The sequence below is a fragment of the Cryptotermes secundus genome, unplaced genomic scaffold (genome assembly GCF_002891405.2).
Source record: "Cryptotermes secundus unplaced genomic scaffold, Csec_1.0 scaffold122, whole genome shotgun sequence".
Classification (NCBI taxonomy): domain Eukaryota; kingdom Metazoa; phylum Arthropoda; class Insecta; order Blattodea; family Kalotermitidae; genus Cryptotermes; species Cryptotermes secundus.
This window is the reverse complement of record NW_019738954.1, coordinates 1,095,149-1,113,585: the sequence shown is the minus strand read 5'-3', so window position 1 is coordinate 1,113,585 and position 18,437 is coordinate 1,095,149. Positions and strand designations below refer to the sequence as shown.

General features: G+C 40.7%; 1 protein-coding gene across 1 annotated transcript in view; it reads right to left on the bottom strand.

Annotated features, from left to right (window-relative positions):
- Nucleotides 1-9,192: 9,192 nt before the first annotated feature.
- The window catches only part of LOC111871359 (cuticle protein), a gene marked incomplete at its 3' end in the record, with an annotated part of 13,875 nt that continues 4,630 nt past the window's right edge, over nt 9,193-18,437 (bottom strand). Inside the window, exons 4-5 of the mRNA XM_023864416.1 lie at nt 11,371-11,457; nt 9,193-9,591 (exon numbers count right to left, since the gene is read on the bottom strand). Of these exons, the coding sequence (XP_023720184.1) occupies nt 9,193-9,591; nt 11,371-11,457 (486 nt within the window). The remainder of the gene's footprint in view (nt 9,592-11,370; nt 11,458-18,437) is intronic.

Genomic DNA, 18,437 nt, shown 5'->3' with positions numbered 1-18,437 from the left:
GGCAGGGGAAACCGAAGTACTCGGAGAAAACCTACTCCAGCTCCAGAGATTCCGCTTACTCTTGTAATTTAATCTCCTGCTTTACATTCCAAATTTCCGCCTTCCTAGAGGTTTCTTCCAAACTTATGTATTTCACTTAACAGCATGTTTACATTGGCATTATTAATTAAGCTGTATTTTGTTCAATGCTTTAGTCACACAGTTTGCGAACTAGCGGTTTATATTTGCATTCGTTTCACTTGTATATCACTAGTGTGGTTTAGACTGTTTGTTGTCTGAATTATACGTAATTCATATGCGTTCTAATTTCGTCTTTATGAGATTGCTTGCAATTTTTCTGACATATTTAACTCCTGATACGTCTTTTACATCAAGCATACCTCACATAGTGTCAAACATTATAAGCACACTGGTGCCACAGATGTAGCCTACACTCCAGTAAACATTTGCAGAATTGTTAATCTATTAGTTAGTTACTTAACAACTTTGTTAATTAGTCACTTTGTTTTAAGGAAAAAAAGATGCAGAAGTAGACCTTGATGCCTTGTGTGCTCTATTCTTCAGCTACGTACACATCCATGCAATTCGTAATTTAAAAATATAGAGTAACGTTAGAGGGGCACGCGGTAGCATAGTTAGTTGAGGCACTATGCTACAAGCCGGAAGGTCGTGGGATTGAATCCCAACGAGATCATTGAATTTTTTCAATTGACCTAATCCTTCCAGCCGCACTATAGCCCTGGGGTCGACTCAGCCTCTAACAGAAATGAATACCAGGAATATTCTTGGGGATAAAGGGCGGTCGGCTCGTAAGGCTGACAACCTTGCCGCCATCTATGAGCCGATTTTCTAGAATATGTGGGAACCACAACATCTCACAACCTTATGGGCCTCCACGGCCTGTTACAGGGGTACCTTTACTTTTTACTTTTAGAGTAACGTTAGAATATTGCGACGCGTTACCTTATGTCCAACACCGCGACAACCGCTACAATCGAACGGGCACTTCCACGGCAACGAATACATGGAAATTGTGGAGCTCCCGCAGCGACAAATCGTAGTAACGAATTGTCGCTGAGTAACAACGGATGAGACGAAACACGTTACCGGTGTAATCTATAAAGAGCGTTCCCGTAACAATGGACTGCCTGAAGAGCGGTAACGGGACCGCGAGAAATGGTGTCCGGTATCCGGTCCGCATAACCCCTATATAAGCAGAGCTTACGATTCGTACAGAGCATTGAGAGAACGAGACACTCTTGGGATAGCCGCCGCCAGAGACTGTTAAGATCCAACCACGGCCAAGGATAGTTGAGACGTCGCAACGGAGTATTGGGCCAGAAGTCAAGTGACACTGCAAATGATAATAATTGTAAGGTGTGTAAATGAGAGTGTCCAATAAAGATTCGCTAAATCCGAGACCCACGTGAAGTTATTTGTCGCGTGACATACCCAACACGTGACAATATAAAATATTGAATTTTATCCGGGGGTTAAGATTAATGTTACAGTATCTGTGTTATGAAAATATGTAAAGGTAAGGTAAAGCCTTGGAGGCCTATAGGCTTGGGAGACGTCGAAGCTCCCATATTTTCTAAACAATCAGCTCACTGATATCTCTGAGGTTGTCAGCCTAACGAACCGGACGCCCTTTATCCTTAGGAAGATTCCTGGTACTCATTTCTGTCAGATTTTAAGCGTGTAGTTGGAAACATTAAGCCAATTGAAAAATTAAATTGCCTTATCGGGAATCGAACTTGCGACCTTCCGGCTTGTATCACAGTGCTTCAACTAAGTACGATACCGCGTTTCCCCATGAAAATATGTATTTTATATATACTATATATAGGTACGAACATTTCGGAGAAACATATTGCTTCGGTCTTCAAGTCTGAAGGTAGAGGTAATACGTATGTCCGTAAAACTGGTATCCAGTACGTGACCACACGGTCCTGTGACCCAGAATACCACAATAAGGAAATTAGAATTGTTGACCTGCGTTTCCCTTACTTAGAAAGCACGTAGCTAGAAATGTAACGCCATGAATTTCCTGTAGTCTGGCCCGGCGACTACGTATTGTGTATCGGGAAAATGCATGGTTTCATTAACTGCGCATTGGACCGATTACATATTACGTAAAATGAGTCTAGTTCGTGATTCGTTATGACGGGGTAATTAATTTTATGGCCACTAAACGTAATCGAAAGCTAGTTCAGTGCTATCAGAAAGCTTAAGTTCAGATCTATCGGACAGTGTGTATGTCACGTATCCATAGCAGTACAGGACCCTGTTTCCGGGGTTCGTTTTACTCCAAATTCAGGGCCTGCATGCCGAGAAAAAAGGACTCCAAATCGGCACTGTAATTCTGTATGTTTCTAACAAAATTGTTTCGACGAAGCATGAAATATTGATGGTTTTATAGTCTCTTAGCCGGTCAAGAAATTGCGCTCCCACTATAAAAGCCAAAGATTCTTATTAAGCTGATGTCCAAGAGCTCGCCAGTCAGCCCTATATTGAGCCAGGCTGTTATCTATTTTTAAAGTTATTAATTGATAGAAACCATTGAAATTCAACTGGGAATAATTTCTTTCTTATCGTCTTTTTCTTATACTCGTACCTCTTATTACTTCTCTCGACAGGAAATCAATTTATATATTTTTTTCAGATGTTACTACTTCCAACACGAAGGTGCTGCCCTCTCTATACGAGAGTCAAAGCTATGTGATTCATTATTAATACAAAACGAGCACACACAACTCGNTTTGCCAACACGTGTAACATATCCAGATAGTTCCATAATAAATAGCTTGATTTGAATAGCACATAGGCCTGAAAGAAATTGTCTTGAGTTTCTATATCTCTTATACAGTAATAATACTGCCATATGGCTGAATCACCGATATCCTGTGTGAGAGTTTATAAAGTTACAGTGTCATAATCAAAACATACAGTAACAGCAATGGTAGTTAAAACCATTAAAATTGAAAGTAAACATTCTACTTGGTTCACATGTCACGAATTGTTACGCAGTATTTATCAGTTGCAGTAATTAGTTCGGCTAGTTTGTATATTGCGCGGGCTCATGGCACTTCCCTCACAGTTGCACAGAAGCAATTAAACAAGGAAGTGTCTCCAGGTCTCCACTTTCTTTCTGTGCCATAGAAAGACCTGGAGCTCTTTTTCACATTGAATTACTCCGTCAGACTCCAAAATAAATGCCTGACACCAGGACACTCTAAAACTACTGCATCGAAACAAGTGATTATTCCTCGGTGACAGAAAATCACCATGTACCACTCTTGGCGTCAGTACCGACAGAACTCAGTGCCTCACAGTTACTGTTGAGGAGGTGATAGTCTCTCAACTGATAAGGAAATTCATCTCCTTCTATAGAACCCGAAGGTCCATTTCCATGTTGACGAGAGCCCTCCTCAATTTCTTGCTCTCAGAAAGATGCAGCCCATGTACTCCTATTGCACTTCATTGGGATAAGTGTTAATAATATCCTACTATCCACTCCTTGGTGTCGGTCACGGTAGCCGAGCGGTCTAAGGCATGCGTTGTCTTCGCTCGCTCGGAAGCCGGGATCGTGGGTGCGAATTCCACTCAGGGCATGGATGTTTGTGTGCGTTTTTCTGTGTTTGTCTACAGGTAGAGGCCTTGCGACGAGCTGATCACTCACCCAAGGAATCCTACCAAATGTGTAAGATCTAGTAAACCGAAGTGAAACAGAGAGTTTCATGCAGGTAGGCCTAGGCCCAAATTGGGGCTGTAGCGCCACAGAAAAAAAAAAATCCACTCATTGGTTTTCTAACGTTGTTTCTTTCATTCAATTGTAAAATCTCGTAGAGCTACTTCCCGGCTACTTCTGAGAAGTGACATCGAGTCCGAAGAAATATATTGACAGAAGGGGAAACAGTCAGAAATTCCAAATTCATTGCACTCAGAAAGTGTGGAAGTTAGTCTCTACGAAATTAATTACCTAGGCTAAATAAACGTGTTGTAATTAATGTTAGTCGCTACTGAGTAACTATTAACTAACTAACTATTCTGAGGATACGAAAGGGGTCCATTGATCGAGGCCTTCCTCATCTTCCTCTTCGTCGAACGGTTCTTCTTTTTCTTCTTGTAGTGCACTTCTATATGTTCCCTTCCAGGTGTCTAGCAACTCTTTTCACGTATCTGTTGGTAGTGATAATCCCTGGTAATCTTTGCTTGCTACAAGGTCTTTGGGCCCAGTGTCGTGATTTATAATTAGCTGGAAAAAAAAATACAAAAGTAGACAGAAAAGAGAAGCTGGTCCAGTGATTGAGACTAGCTCTTTCTAAGGGGCCCAACTGACTAGGTTTATCCTTCCCTATCCACCTGAAGACGGAGACAGATGCAGTCTCCGAAACGTCTCGGGTTTTTGTCTTTTATATACCAGACGATGGGTGAAATCCAAAATAAGCCAAAAGAAGTACTCCATGGCCTGTTACAGGGATAACAGCCGGATAACGAACCATGGGGCCTTTTCTGCGACCTTAGCATTGTAAAGAACGCCTCTCCTCCTCTGATGTGATATCCACTAGGGAAAGGAGTGCGGTTATGTCAAATATGTAATAACTTTCTCGTTCAAGAGATTTTATGAATGTCATCACATAATCTATCAAACAAATCNTCGATCAAACAAGTTCTTAAAACTTGTTCTAGTTTTAAATTTCCTTTCCAGCCTTCCCCTTGATGCAGCACCCCGAATATACGGAAGTTCTATTAAAATGTCTATATTTTCAAATTTCAGTGTTGTGCGTGGTCCATATTAGGAACCCGTACATTCTTAATGTAAGCTACAGACGTGTGTCTTGTGACAGATATATCGACCGCCTCTGTGTTCTAGTGGTCACAGTTGCTGGCTACAGATCCAGAGGTCGCGGGTCCGATTCCCGGCGCTACCGGTTTCTCTGAGAAGTAGTGGGTTCGGAACGGGGTTCATCCAGCCTCGTGAAGATAATTGAGGAGCTACTTGAATGGAAAAGTAGGGGCTCCGGTATAGAAAACCGAGATTAACTGCCGTGGGGAATCGTTGCGCTGATCACGCGACACTCTCTATCCGCTAAAGTTGGCAATAACTTCAGCGACAAGCAGGGGTCGCTCGATGGGTATAGTTCGCTTGCGGACTAAAGCAACGGAGTCTGTTTTTGTTTGACAGATATATCTGTGCACAGTTGCAATTTCGCCAATGCTATGTAGTTCTGATAGTGAGAACCTTGTTAAATAACAAAAGGAATGAAAGGAACTAGTCGTATTTGCAGCTATGCATTTCTTAAATAATTAATGATAAAAATATTATCTCTAGGAATGAGGCAGATACAAACCTCCCGAAAGCACCACGTAGGTCTCGAGCTGTTGTTTAATTAACTTTGTAACATACAATAGTATGTTACGCTGATAGTCTGTGACATTTTCAGAAATAAATTAATTTCTTTAAGTTAGGATAGCACAATCCTAAATATGACTTACTTCCTAACGTGGGCTCTGCCCCATATTAGAAATTCGCAGGTCGCTCCATGTAGTCAGATACGTGGAAGTATAAAAGTACGGCCATTTTGTAATAAGCATCATGAATCTTCAAGTAGGAAGAGACATTTTAATTACATTACGTGAACAGAGTACATTCATAAATACAAGCATCGATATGCATTATATTCAATTGATTGCATTGATTTTAAGCCACACTAGGCAATATTTCAAAACGTACATTTCACAAAACTGTTGCCAATACTGATAAATGACTTTATGTCTTGTCCGTTAACTAAACAAATGTTAAGTAACATAAATTAGATTCGAGAAATTTGAGGCATGGGTTCCGGGGGGAATATACTGACCTAAAAAAGGGTGAGGAACAGGGGTCTGAATAAAACTGCGTAACAAGGAGCTTCACAAATTATACCCATCAGAAAATGTTAGGGAGCTCAAATAGACTAACATAAGTTGGGCTGCATTCACGTATGTAGCAAGCAGAGGAACGAAAGAAATATTAAAAGAATATTAATCGAGGAACCTGAAGGTAACAGACAAATCGAGAGACCTAGATGTAGGTGGGAGGAAAATGTTAAAATTAATCTTACAGAAGCTGGATTTAGAACATGGGATACATTTATCTGGCTGGTGTTAGATTTCAGTGAAGCGCTCTTCTGAAGAGGACAATATATATTCCCGTTCCTTAAAAAACTGTAAATTTTTTATCAACTTTACCTGCTCCATGGATTTCTTATTTCATAATTTAAGTAATACTATCTATTATTTCCATCGAGTTAAATAACAGTACCTTGCATAGCATCAATGTTCCATCTGACCAAGTAGTAAGTGTACAAGTATCGCTGTTAATTTGACGTAACACTTCCTACTCATTTAGATATACAAAACTGGTATTCATCAATTTTTGTGTCTTCTCATATGGTTACATTTGTTTTCATCCGTTCCTCTTGTACCCTCATACGGGTGTCGAGTTTTCCTTATATTCTTTCAATCATTACACAGACGGTATGACTTCTTGGACCAGTGACTGGCCCGTCGCAAGGCCGCTACCTAAACACAGGACAACACAAACACAAGAAAACGCATACACACACCAAACATCCATGCCCTGAGTGGGATTCGAACTCACGATCACGGCTTCCGAACGAGCGAAGGCAGTTCATGCCTTAGACCGCTCAGCTACCGTGACCGGCGTATGGCTACATTCCAAGTAAAACTGTTCGTTTATCTCGTCAGTTCAAAAAGAAGACTTGTAGGATGATATGAGCAGCAGAAGGCACGGAACCAGTTCTGTAAAAACATAACTTCAGTTGCTATGCAAGAGAACAATTAAGAGTTAATAACAACTACTTCCATTTCTCTTCATTTATCTCAGCCGAAGTTACTTCATGTGCAGGATTGTAATTCTCAGTGTAATGTTATTGATGCGATCCATTCTCGGTTTTAAATTCCGTTGAGGTTGGTGATGTAGCTAGATTCATAAGTCAGATAAACTCTTCTAGACAGGCCGTTGTAAAGTCTAAATACATGAAAATTGTACTTATATTTTGTTACGGGCGTTCATTTTTCTTCTCTTTGATTCGTGCGCTAAAATCCTCGCACATAAATAAGAATTGATATGAACTGAATTAGCAATTTGCGTCATGTTCATAATCGCAAGAAATAGACTGGATCATATGAACATACTGTCACCATATAGACACACTACCTCATGCGCTGATCTGCCTTGATCGGTCATATATTCACAGTACATAAATGTGACACTTACAATACAAGTTTTTAGGCAGGAAAGACAGTGTAATAGGAAAGAATGACTTATGAGTTCGGCCCAAAACTCTTTGTATATATTTCATTACGGAAAATTGACATTATCAATAGAGAGACTCATTAAATCTCATAAAATGAGGGAGGAACAAAAGTTTTCGTCATTATTGAAATAATCCTTTGTTTCTATTATTTCGTAATTTTTTGCAGCAGCTATGTTTTTTTTTTTAATTCGCTTAGTGGAAGGTGGAGTCCAGTTTGGTCCACTCGGCACGGCGGACACTGATTGGCCTATTGTAGCCTGGCCCGAGTGATTATGATCATGGAAAATTTGGTGGAATGAAATTGGCAGGGAAAATCGAAGTACTAGGAGAAAACCTACCCTAGCGCCAGTTTGTCCACCACAAATCCCACATGACCAGACCCGGGTTTGAATCCGGGCCGCTGCGATGAGAAGCCAGCGAATAACCGCTTGAACTATGGCGCGGCCTCAGCATGTATGTTAGTATTGAGAGTGTGCTGCCTATCGGGCTGAGTGTAGAAGCTAATGATACGCTGTTTTGAATAAGGTAATGAACATTTGGTTCCTTGAAAGACAGGAATTCTTGCCCACCTCCAAGATAAACTCTGCTCCAGGAAATTAGTTAATTCAGAAACAAAGAGAAAGTGACTTCCTGTGATATATCTTTCAAATGGGATTTCTTGAAAATTTTCACCTCCTACAGAAACTGTTGTGGAAGGCAATTGGACAATCACAAACGCGCACACTCACACTAGTCCGTGAACATATTAATGTAAGGATCCCTTAATTCATAAAATAAAATGCTGTGTCGTACATAATTTGAAATGTTTATTTACAACAGTGACATAAATAGTGCAATATGAATAAAGCATCTAATGATTATATGAAAGATGAGGCATTATTTACAATATCTGTAACAGAGGTAGTATGAAGCATGTTATGATTCATTAGTGGTACAGTGTAGTGACAAAATTTGTAAATTGTAGTCAAATAAGTGACATGATAAAAGCGTATATAAGTTGTTTCTTGGACTGTCAAATGAAGTTATTCCTTCAAATGTTTTTGCTACGAAAGAACAGTTCTGTAGGTTTATAATTCTGCAATACGATTAATCAGTTAAGCTTTACATTTGAAGAGGTATTGGGAAGTTGAGGTATGATTGCAAGCTTTCCTAATAAAATGAACTCGAGTGACGAGCTTCAATCTGGCGCTTTATATCCACTAAATAGGAAGCTCAGTGTGTCCAGTGCCACTTGGATGCAGTAGTGAAGAGGAAAAATATCATCGCTAGGATATCAAATCCTGATTTCCCAGCCACTTTAGTGACTAAGCTACCGGAGCTCATTTCTATGTTGAGAGTTGTGCTACACATGAACGGGAACCCTCCCGGTACTTTCGTGTAGAGAAGGTGCGAGGAAAATAATGAATTTCTATAGAAAACGAGAATGAGATTATCACTCAGAACTCACAGAAAACGAAGAATGCTGTCTTCTGGGATGTGGCACCATGTAGATATTTTGTTAACCGACGTTTCGGACGAACGTATCGCCTTCATCTTCAGGGTATAAGAAATCTACAGATACGTGCTCACTCTGGTTAATCGTTCGCGAATTTATTATACCTTGAAGATGGAGGCGATACGTTCCTCCGAAACATCGGTTAACAAAATATCTACACTGCGCCACATCCAGAAGACGTCATTCTTCATAGTCACCTCCGTGAAAACCTGAAATCTTGCACAGAGAAAATGATTTTAAGACGACAGTCCGAGAAACGTGTATCCTCATATCGATGTCTGATGACGTGAACAACATGTCGAGGCATGCGCCTTACTGCTAGTGACCATATCCCTCTGAGCCGTCTCCGAAACTCAAACTACTGTAACTTACAGCATTCCCTTCAGACTGAGATGAATGTTCGTTAGAGTAAGTTTGAGCAGGTCCCTTATAAACAGATGCTGCCTGAGTGTAACTATGCTGAAGAGCTGGCTCATATGACAGGTACTTGACAGGGTAAACTACTTTCTTCACGGGGTAGATTACTTTCTTGATAGGGGCGATAACTTTCTTGACGGGCACAGGGTGACTAGCGTGTCCGGACTTTTCGACTTGAGCAATGAAGCCGGTGTGCTTGTCCGAAGAGTATTTGACAATTCGGGTTGTGCCGTCGGGCTCCAGCAGGCTGTAGTAGCCCTCGACCTTGTCACCTACACGTTTCTCTGCCTGCTCCTTGATGTCGTGTGTGTGTTGGTCCTTCACACCGTACTTGAACTCGTAGTGGGCTGGTTCCTGCGGCACAAGACAAAGGATTTTGGACTGCGGTCTAGACCGTTGAGTCAGTGAGTGAGCTAATGGCAATGAGTAAGAGCAAGCAGTCACTCCCCAAGAGAGGCCAGTGACCACTAACAGTAGGATCCCTCCTCTTGTCGAAGAGGTAACACGTAAAATTTTGGAATGAACAAATATATAGTCATGGGTCCTGACGGGGTCCGAAATCAAGAACTACTGTGCTGGCGAGGGCAAGTAGCAATTTATACTGGACTTTAATGGACAAGACCGTGGTGTGCAGGCCCAGATCCTGAGTAGATTGCCTGAAAGTATTTATTGATACGGGAACCAGTATTTCTGAAAACATTTTTTTTATCTAATCTTACAGAATGTAACTTCTGCTAATTTATTTTTAAAATGTACAGGATTATCGAAGCAACATGAAAACGAAAATTTCTATTTTCCGGTATATAACGCTTTGTAGTCATTTGAAATTTAACCGAAAATTTCGGAACAGCGTGACGCCTCTATCTTCCAGGTTCACTATTAAGTCAAAACAAACCAGTCAGAAGCAATTAGCAGGCAGAACTTGTTCATTATTGGCTTGTTTTTCGAAACCGAAGATAAAGGCGAAATGTTCCTCTCAAACTTCGGTTGACATCGGACTACGCAGCGTTATGTCCCAGAAGGAAGAACTCCTCATGACCACCGCTGTGAGAACTTTTGCGTGGATCGTCGGTGTCGACATGTGGAACAGATGTGATCCAGAACAAAAGGAATTATATCAGTAAAGTTGATGTTACCTTATTCTAAGAAAAAAACTGTATACAGGTACTAAATTTATTATAAACACTGAAACGAGGCCTAGAAAAACACAGGAGTAATAAATTTAAACTTAGAACAAGGGTTTCCCTTGGCGCTGTCCTTCTTTAGCACATATATAAATGAAATCATTGATAAATGGCAGAGAAATAGAATTAAACGAATACAAATTAAAGGACTGGCCTTAAGTACAATTTTAGTTTAAGCGATCAGGTGAGTGTGTTGACTCAGAAGATCGCTTATTTGTAGCTACTAACGCAGATGAAGAAGCCCCGAATGCAAAATTTTCAATACTCTAGGACAAATTCTTCTCATGTAGTAAGTAAAGAATTATCTTGGAGGGTTAAAATTGTTAGTGGTTACTTAAATAAAAAAATTGGTGTTGAAATGTAAAAATTCTCCCTAAAAGATACTGTATCATCACCCCAATTTTGGTCCGAACAGGTGAAATAATTTTGAAATGTACAAAGAACAAATAAATAAACAGAAACATACTTTTCGAGACAATCTTGCTCTCTTTGTGTCTGTGTGTCTGTCTTTTATCCACCTAAGCCTGAAAATCTGAATAGTTAAGCCAAAGAAACGGCAGGTGTTAGGAAACGGCTTTGTAAAAATTTCCGCTCTAGCAAATAAACTTGCAAACATATTTGACGCTGTTTTCCAGGCGACCCGTATTGTATACAGTTCTCAGCATGTAATGAAATGACAATAGGCTTCGTGTAGAACTTCTTTTTATTTACAAGCCTACTGCAGTCGTGGCAAAGACAGGTCGGACACATGTTTAGCCTGCCAACACGCCATAGCGTACAAGTGAATCACTAATTATGAATAAAATTGTACTATGATTGCGGAGGAAAGAAATCGAGGACGAAGAGTCTGGTCAGGTTGATGATCTCAACATATGAGCATATGAATTCCTTCAGGTATATTGCTCTATGTATTATGAAGGACAGTGTAATTATTGGTTTATATACTCACGTAGTGGTGTTCTTCTATCACCTGATGCTGCTCATACACTGGCACGGCTAATGCAGACAGTGCTAACATGGCGACCAGACTCACGACCTGACAGCGGAAGCATAAACTGACATTAATCATAACTTTTGTATTTTCTTCTCCTAATAACATACTATCTCTTCTGGCGTTATTTCTGTCCGAATTTGGATATGAATTATTAACGTTATATTTTAGCGTCCTGTTGCACTGATTTAAGTCCATGATTTATTTAAACCGTCTTGCAGTGCATACACTCATTTATCTCCTTCTCTCCCTCGCACTACATGTTTCGGCGCAATAATGCCATCTTCAGGTGCTTACCTATCCACGCCAAACTAGTTCATTGCATGCCTTGTTCTCATATTAANACACACACAAGATAGTGAAGGAGTGCTCCAACAGAGGAGAATGGGCGTGACTGACGTAGTGAGGTGCGACGTAGCGATGTGGTATCCTGAACAATTTTAATATTTTTAACGTTTGACAATGTATATGATAGATACATATTTTAGTTATTTTAATATGAGAACAAGGCATGCAATGAACTAGTTTGGCGTGGATAGGTAAGCACCTGAAGATGGCATTATTGTGCCGAAACATGTAGTGCGAGGGAGAGAAGGAGATAAATGAGTGTATGCACTGCAAGACGGTTTAAATAAATCATGAATTATTAACGGTAATAAAACATATACACGTATTTACCGCATTATACCCTGTCAACAGATGTTTTAATGGGCACCACACCAGAGACGAGATGTTGGGGAGTAGAAATGTGTTTTCAGTCTTTTCTATTCTTCAGTACCAGACGGACGCCAGTAGTTAGATGCATGCCCATTTTACACCCGAGGAAAGAGCCTCTGGTGTTCATACTCCAGGATACTTGATGGCCATGGTTAGATGAATATCCCGAAAAGTCTTACTCCCTAGTCAGGAGTTCCTGTCGTCCATTTGGCAAGAGGCTGGCAGGTCCTTGAACCGGTCTTGACAGAGTAGCTGATAGGAAAATCTTCGCCGCAAGGAACCAAACTCCGTTTCTTCGGTCAAGACCATACCCTAGTCACTACATTAAGTAAACTACCCAGATCACCATGACCTAAGAAATTCAGTTCATATTTTGCGAGAGAGTTTTTTCTTGATTATCACATTGTAAACTAATGACCATGACCACTATGTCACTAAGGAATGGAGCGAAGAGGATGGTGTGGTGGTAAGGACTTAAGCCTGTATTCGGGAGATATGTATTTAGAATTGCACGGGATATCAGTTATTCTGAATAGTTTCTTGGACCATACTTAGTAACCAAGTCAGGTTGCTTCCTTACGCCTCTTTAACTACTTGTACTTATAATTCACGGTGAACCGAAAGTCGCAGTCGAATGTTGGCATTCCTGTTTCGTATTTGGCAACTGCCGGATTCAGACATCAGCCGTACTGAGTGCAGTATTTCACGAGATTCCCTAGTTCCAGGAAATCGCTGGGATTGTGTTTTATAATGGACTACGAATGCTCTGTGCTCTTTCTTAATTTACTCCTATCATTAAATAATCCTTGTGGTCTATCACTGGTAAGTCACGTAATTTAGAAAGTCCCTTTAAGTACAAAATATTTTTATCTCCATTCCTCTCCAGTTTATCTAACAGTCTTGTAGTAGAAACCAAAAGTTGAGAGTAGCTGATACCAAAGACAGCCAGTGGCTGCGATGTTGAGCCAGCCCCGCTCACCTCCAATATCATACGACGGCACTCTTAGAACCATACAGAGTTTATGTTACCATAACCCTCTCGGTCCTCAAATTAATTGTAATTCGAGAACATTTTCTATGAAATTTCTATTTCATTTCATATCTCGCCTTCCTAGCCCCACGCCTTGCAAATCCTAAGGTTAAAATCTCGAAGTTCCTAGTTATGCCGAACTAATATCCTAAATTGTTAATTCATTTCATTCCTCTCAGGTCCAAATATTTTCATGGCCAATTTATTTTTAAATATTCGTAATTTGTATTATTTTGTTCCAGTTGCTGTACAGATCGTCATTTAAAATTATTTAACCATAAATGACCTCTGCGGCTGGTAAAGGTTAGTTCAATTATCTATTCCATAACTGACATAATATCAATAACAGTAGCCGTGAAATTTTCTCTTACCTTAAAAAGAGCCATTTTCATCACGTCAGTAGATCTTTAATATTTCCTTAATGTTCCTATGATACTGATATTTCGAAGTGTATCGAGCTTCTGGTTGAAGGGTCTGTACTCTTTAAGTCTTTATATACATGGACCAATCACATGAAGTGTAAGAGGTGGAAACTAAGAGTCCCTGCGGCTCCTTGGTAACTTGCACTTTTTTGTGCCCACTTTACAACGACCTTCCTTTTTTGATCCTGCAGCAAAGTAACATATCACCCTCACTTATCCCAGACCCTTCCGGCAAATTCCATTCTCATACTCCCCTCCCTTTCAGAACAAATCAATTACACTACATTCACATATCCAGCAGCAGCTTGGAGTAATTAATTTCGCACATCACTGACGGCTTTGCTAATTTATGGCAATAAACTCGTTTAGGATGTTGTTTGAATTGTCAACTTCTTTTTAGTATTAAAAATCTGTCCACCTGTACACAGAACTCACGTTCACGTGACGTAAGGTTAGGTCTAGGACAGTTCCATCATTTTTTGTATATGTCTGTACTTTCCCTTTCTTTTAAGTGGGGCGGGGCAGATGACTCGAGGCGTATGTCTTTTTATTTACTGGTTAACCATTCAAATATTTCACTTAGATTACATAATATTTGGGTACCATTCGACTTTTGCATAGATATGTTTTCCGTTTTGACACCTCTCCATATATGCGCGTAAAACAAGCACAGCCAGCTCATACGATACATTACACTTTTCCCCCCTGCAGTTTCGTGTTACGAACAAGAGATCTATTACGTTACGTAAATTGAAAAGTTTCGTAACGAGTTTATTTGAGTTGTCATAGCGGTGACTGTGAAGAGTTCGGTCTCTTAAGATGTAACACCGTATAGTCCGGTAAAAGTCAACCGAGGTTCGGAGGAACATATTTCCTCCATCTTCAAGTCAGCAGGAAAAGTACGCGGCTTGCTATGCTAGCCGCCTTCATCTTGATGGTTTCTTGCTTTGTTTAGTTTTCAACCTTGAAGACGATGGTTATATGTTCCTCCGAAACTTCTATTGACTTTTACCGGACTACATGTCCTTACATTTCAGAAGACAAAAACTTTAGTTTCGTCAGTATCAGAGTTATTGAATTCCCACTATCCGAGTACAGTGAGCAGGGTCTAAGACGTAGAGTGATAGGTCGCTCAGACACTGTGATAGAGAATTCAAATCTCGACATGAATTTATGTGTTACGTCTCCCTGTGTAGGTAAAGGTTCTGCCAATAGTTGCCACACTTCCTAACGAATTCTACGAAGGAGGCGAATAAGGTGAACTGTATCAGAACCTGCCAGAAGGAAAGAGACCACTGGGAAAACCAAGACGTAGATGGGTGAAGAATATGAAAATTGATCTTAGAGAGATACGATGGGATGGGTTGGATTGGATTGATCTGGCTCAGGATAGGGACCAGTGGAAGGCTCTTATGAAAACGGTAATGAACCTTCATGTTCCATAAAACACTGAAAAATTCTTGAGTAGCTGCAGATTTGCTTCTCCTCAAGAAGGGCTCAGCCCCATTAGTATGTAAGTATCAGAACATGGGCACAATCCGTGAACGCTGAAGGAGGAGGCGAATGTGAAAGAGAATTCCTCAGAAATGAAACATAAAGTAAATAGCGCTGATTCTGTGACGTCATTTAGTTACTGTTTCAACGTTTCGTGTCTGGGAGATCTCATGTGTCTGTGAAAGAACTTGTAAATAGAAAATTGACTTTCAGTTCTGTAGAAGTTAGGGACTGATATAAAATACTTGACGTAAGAAGGGACTTGTAGATTGATTAATTCGCCTAAGAAAATATTGTGACATGGATGGGGCAACGGGAAGTGGGGGGCGCGTGAACTCTGTGGTCTCGCGAGTGACGTCACATACCCAACTCCTTCCACCAGTACGCAACTCTCGGTAAACACCCCCCCACTCCGGGGGTGACGTGGCAGAGGAGCGGCTGCGCGTTGGCAACCATTGCCGTGGTGACGTAACAAGGAATACAGTGGTTACTACCCAGCCGTAAACAACTCCCGACAGCGTTGCTAGCAACAATTGTAAACACGGCGTCAGGCAACAGTGGTACATATCACGTAACTGTTTTCTGTGTTGTCCGTGCCGATGCTAAATAAGGAGCAGCGAACACTATCCAGTCAGTAGGGAGTGATTAGTTAGCGAGCCGTGTTGTATCGATTGCATGGCAGTAACAACAGGAGAAATATTTGTGATGCTGCCGATGGCAGTAATTATGCAATTGTAAATCGTGTGATTGTAAGAGCGTGTGGAATAAATATCAAATAAAGAGTGAAGTTACTTGTCGCGTGACATATACCCAACACGTGACAAATTGTACTAAATATGTATTTGAACAATTCTCTAAAACTACGGAAAGTACGCTGTTAGGATAGAGTCACCTTACTAAGATCTACCTTTGTTTCTAAGTGAACTCTGCATCTACGATATGTTAAAATTTAAAGGCACATAATGCCACAATAATCTCAAGTAGCATAACTTCGCATAACCCAAATTAACCTAACAGCCTAAAAGTTATCCTTCCGCTTGATGAATTAAACACCACGCCATGAACAGTTACGAGGGAGATGAGGTATAGCTCCACCATTCTTGGTCTCGGCGCTAGATGGAAGTGAGTTCCCATGTTTACTCTCAGTCCACCCTTCCCTCGGAGCTAGAGCACCCGGTACCATTGGCAAGGAAGCTGGGTGAAACCGAACAGCCGGCCTGGACACTGTGGAGGAGGGAAAATATTCTTGCCTCTGCTGGGAATCAGCAGTTTATCTTTATACCTACTGAGCTGTTCCGAATCTTCTGATTTAAGATGCTATTTACGCTTAATTACAAAATCTAAGCTAACTTAATCTCGGGGGAACGCAGTAGAATAGTTGGTAGACTCACTATTCCATAAACCGGAAGGTCGCGGATTCGATTCCAGATGATGTCATTGGATTTTTCATTCGACCTAATCCTTCCAGCCGCATTATGGCCCTAAAGTCGACTCAGCCTCTAACAGAAATGAGTACCAGGATCTTCCTGGGGGGTAAAGGGCGGCCGGCACATAAGGCTGACGACCTCACCGCCATCTGTGAGTCAGATGTCTAGAAAATTTGGAAACCTCGACGCTCACAACTCCATGGAACTTCGAGGCCTGGTACTCAGATAATTTTACACTTTGCCTTAACTTCTCACCGTAACCTTATCTAAACTTAGGTTAAGTAATTAATTTCAAAGAAAGCACACCAAAATTGAGCAGCATATGCGGACAACAGAATCCTGCACATGAGTTACAGCATGAGAAAAGTAAAAAATGATAAAGCCAGATCAACGACGCCATTGCTGATGCTGACGCGTCGGAATTGAGGAATATTTAACGAATAGAAATAATCGTAGGATGGGGAACTATCAGGAATAGAGAACTATCCAAAGCAGAAGCCTCCATCGTCGTTAGCTCCGATGATGATAAAGCAATGAGAGTATGACAGAAAAAATTCTAATATTCTTCGGGCAGAATCGCATGGGACTAGAGCATATAGACTGAGCCCTCCTTGAGGAGCCGCCAAGTCTACAGCTACTCAAGAATTTCCCTACATTTTATGGAACCCAAAGGTTCATTACCGTGTCCACAAAAACCCTCCAATGGTCCCTATCTTTAGCCAGATCAATTCAATCAATACGATCCAATCCTATATCTCTAACAACCATTTTAATATTCTCTGCCACATATTTTTTGGTCTTTCCAGTGGTCTCTTTCCTTCTGTCTTTCACACCAATATCCTATATGCATTGCTCTTCTCATCCATTCGTGCTACATGCCCTGCCCAATCTTCCTTCTTGACTTGATCATTCTAATTATACTTGGAGAAAAGTACAATTTATGAAGCTCCTCATTATGCAGTTTTCTCCAACCTCCTATCACTTCAGCCCTCTTTGGTCCAAATATTCTCAACACCCTGTTCTCAAACACCCTCAGTCTATGTTCCTCCCTTAATATCAGAGACCAAGTTTCACACTCATATGTCTAATCAAGCTTACAGGCACATAATCCTACACTAATCTGAAGCAAATTATTTTAGCCTAAGTGAAACTACGGAATCCACAGAAACTTATGTCCACCATACCATCCGTTGCCAGCAATGGACGTCCTTTTGTTGCACCAGTACGTTTCCGGGAGAATTTGTTTGCCAAGTCGTTGTCTAACTGTGAGTCTATAGGTCTATGCATGGGCTGAGAGGCTTTGCTTCTGTTCAATATAAACTGACATACTCATGATACAAAGCAACTTAAGTTTAAGAGAAAAATAAAGGTAAAGGTAAAGGTATCGCTGTAACAGACCGTAGTCTGTGAGACGTCGAGGCTCCCACATTTTCTCTAGACATTCGGCCCACAGATGGCGGCAAAGTTGTCAGCCTTACGCGCCGGCCGCTCTTTATCCCCCAGGATGATTTATGGTACTCATTTCTATTAGAGACTGAGTCGACCCCAGGGTCACAATACGGCTGGAAGAAGTATGTCGATTGAAAAATCCAATGACCTCATCGGGAATCAAACCCACAATCTTCCGGCTTGTAGCATAGTGCCTCAACCAACTATGCTACTGCGTGTGTACTCGTAAATTTCGTTCATAATTCGGTAAGAGCTTTAAATAAAATACAGGATTAGGTGAAAAGATTTTATTTAATTATGAAGTACAATTCTTAAGTAATAGTGTAAAACAGCAGTAAAATAAAGAAATATTTATTCTAATTTTGGATGTGTAAAGCACCAACTGGTTATCTCAATTCCAGACAGACATAGAAGATGCTTGAACTCCAGGCTGATTCACTATGAATTAGTAAATATTCTGAATGTGTTTTATGGTTCATATACTTG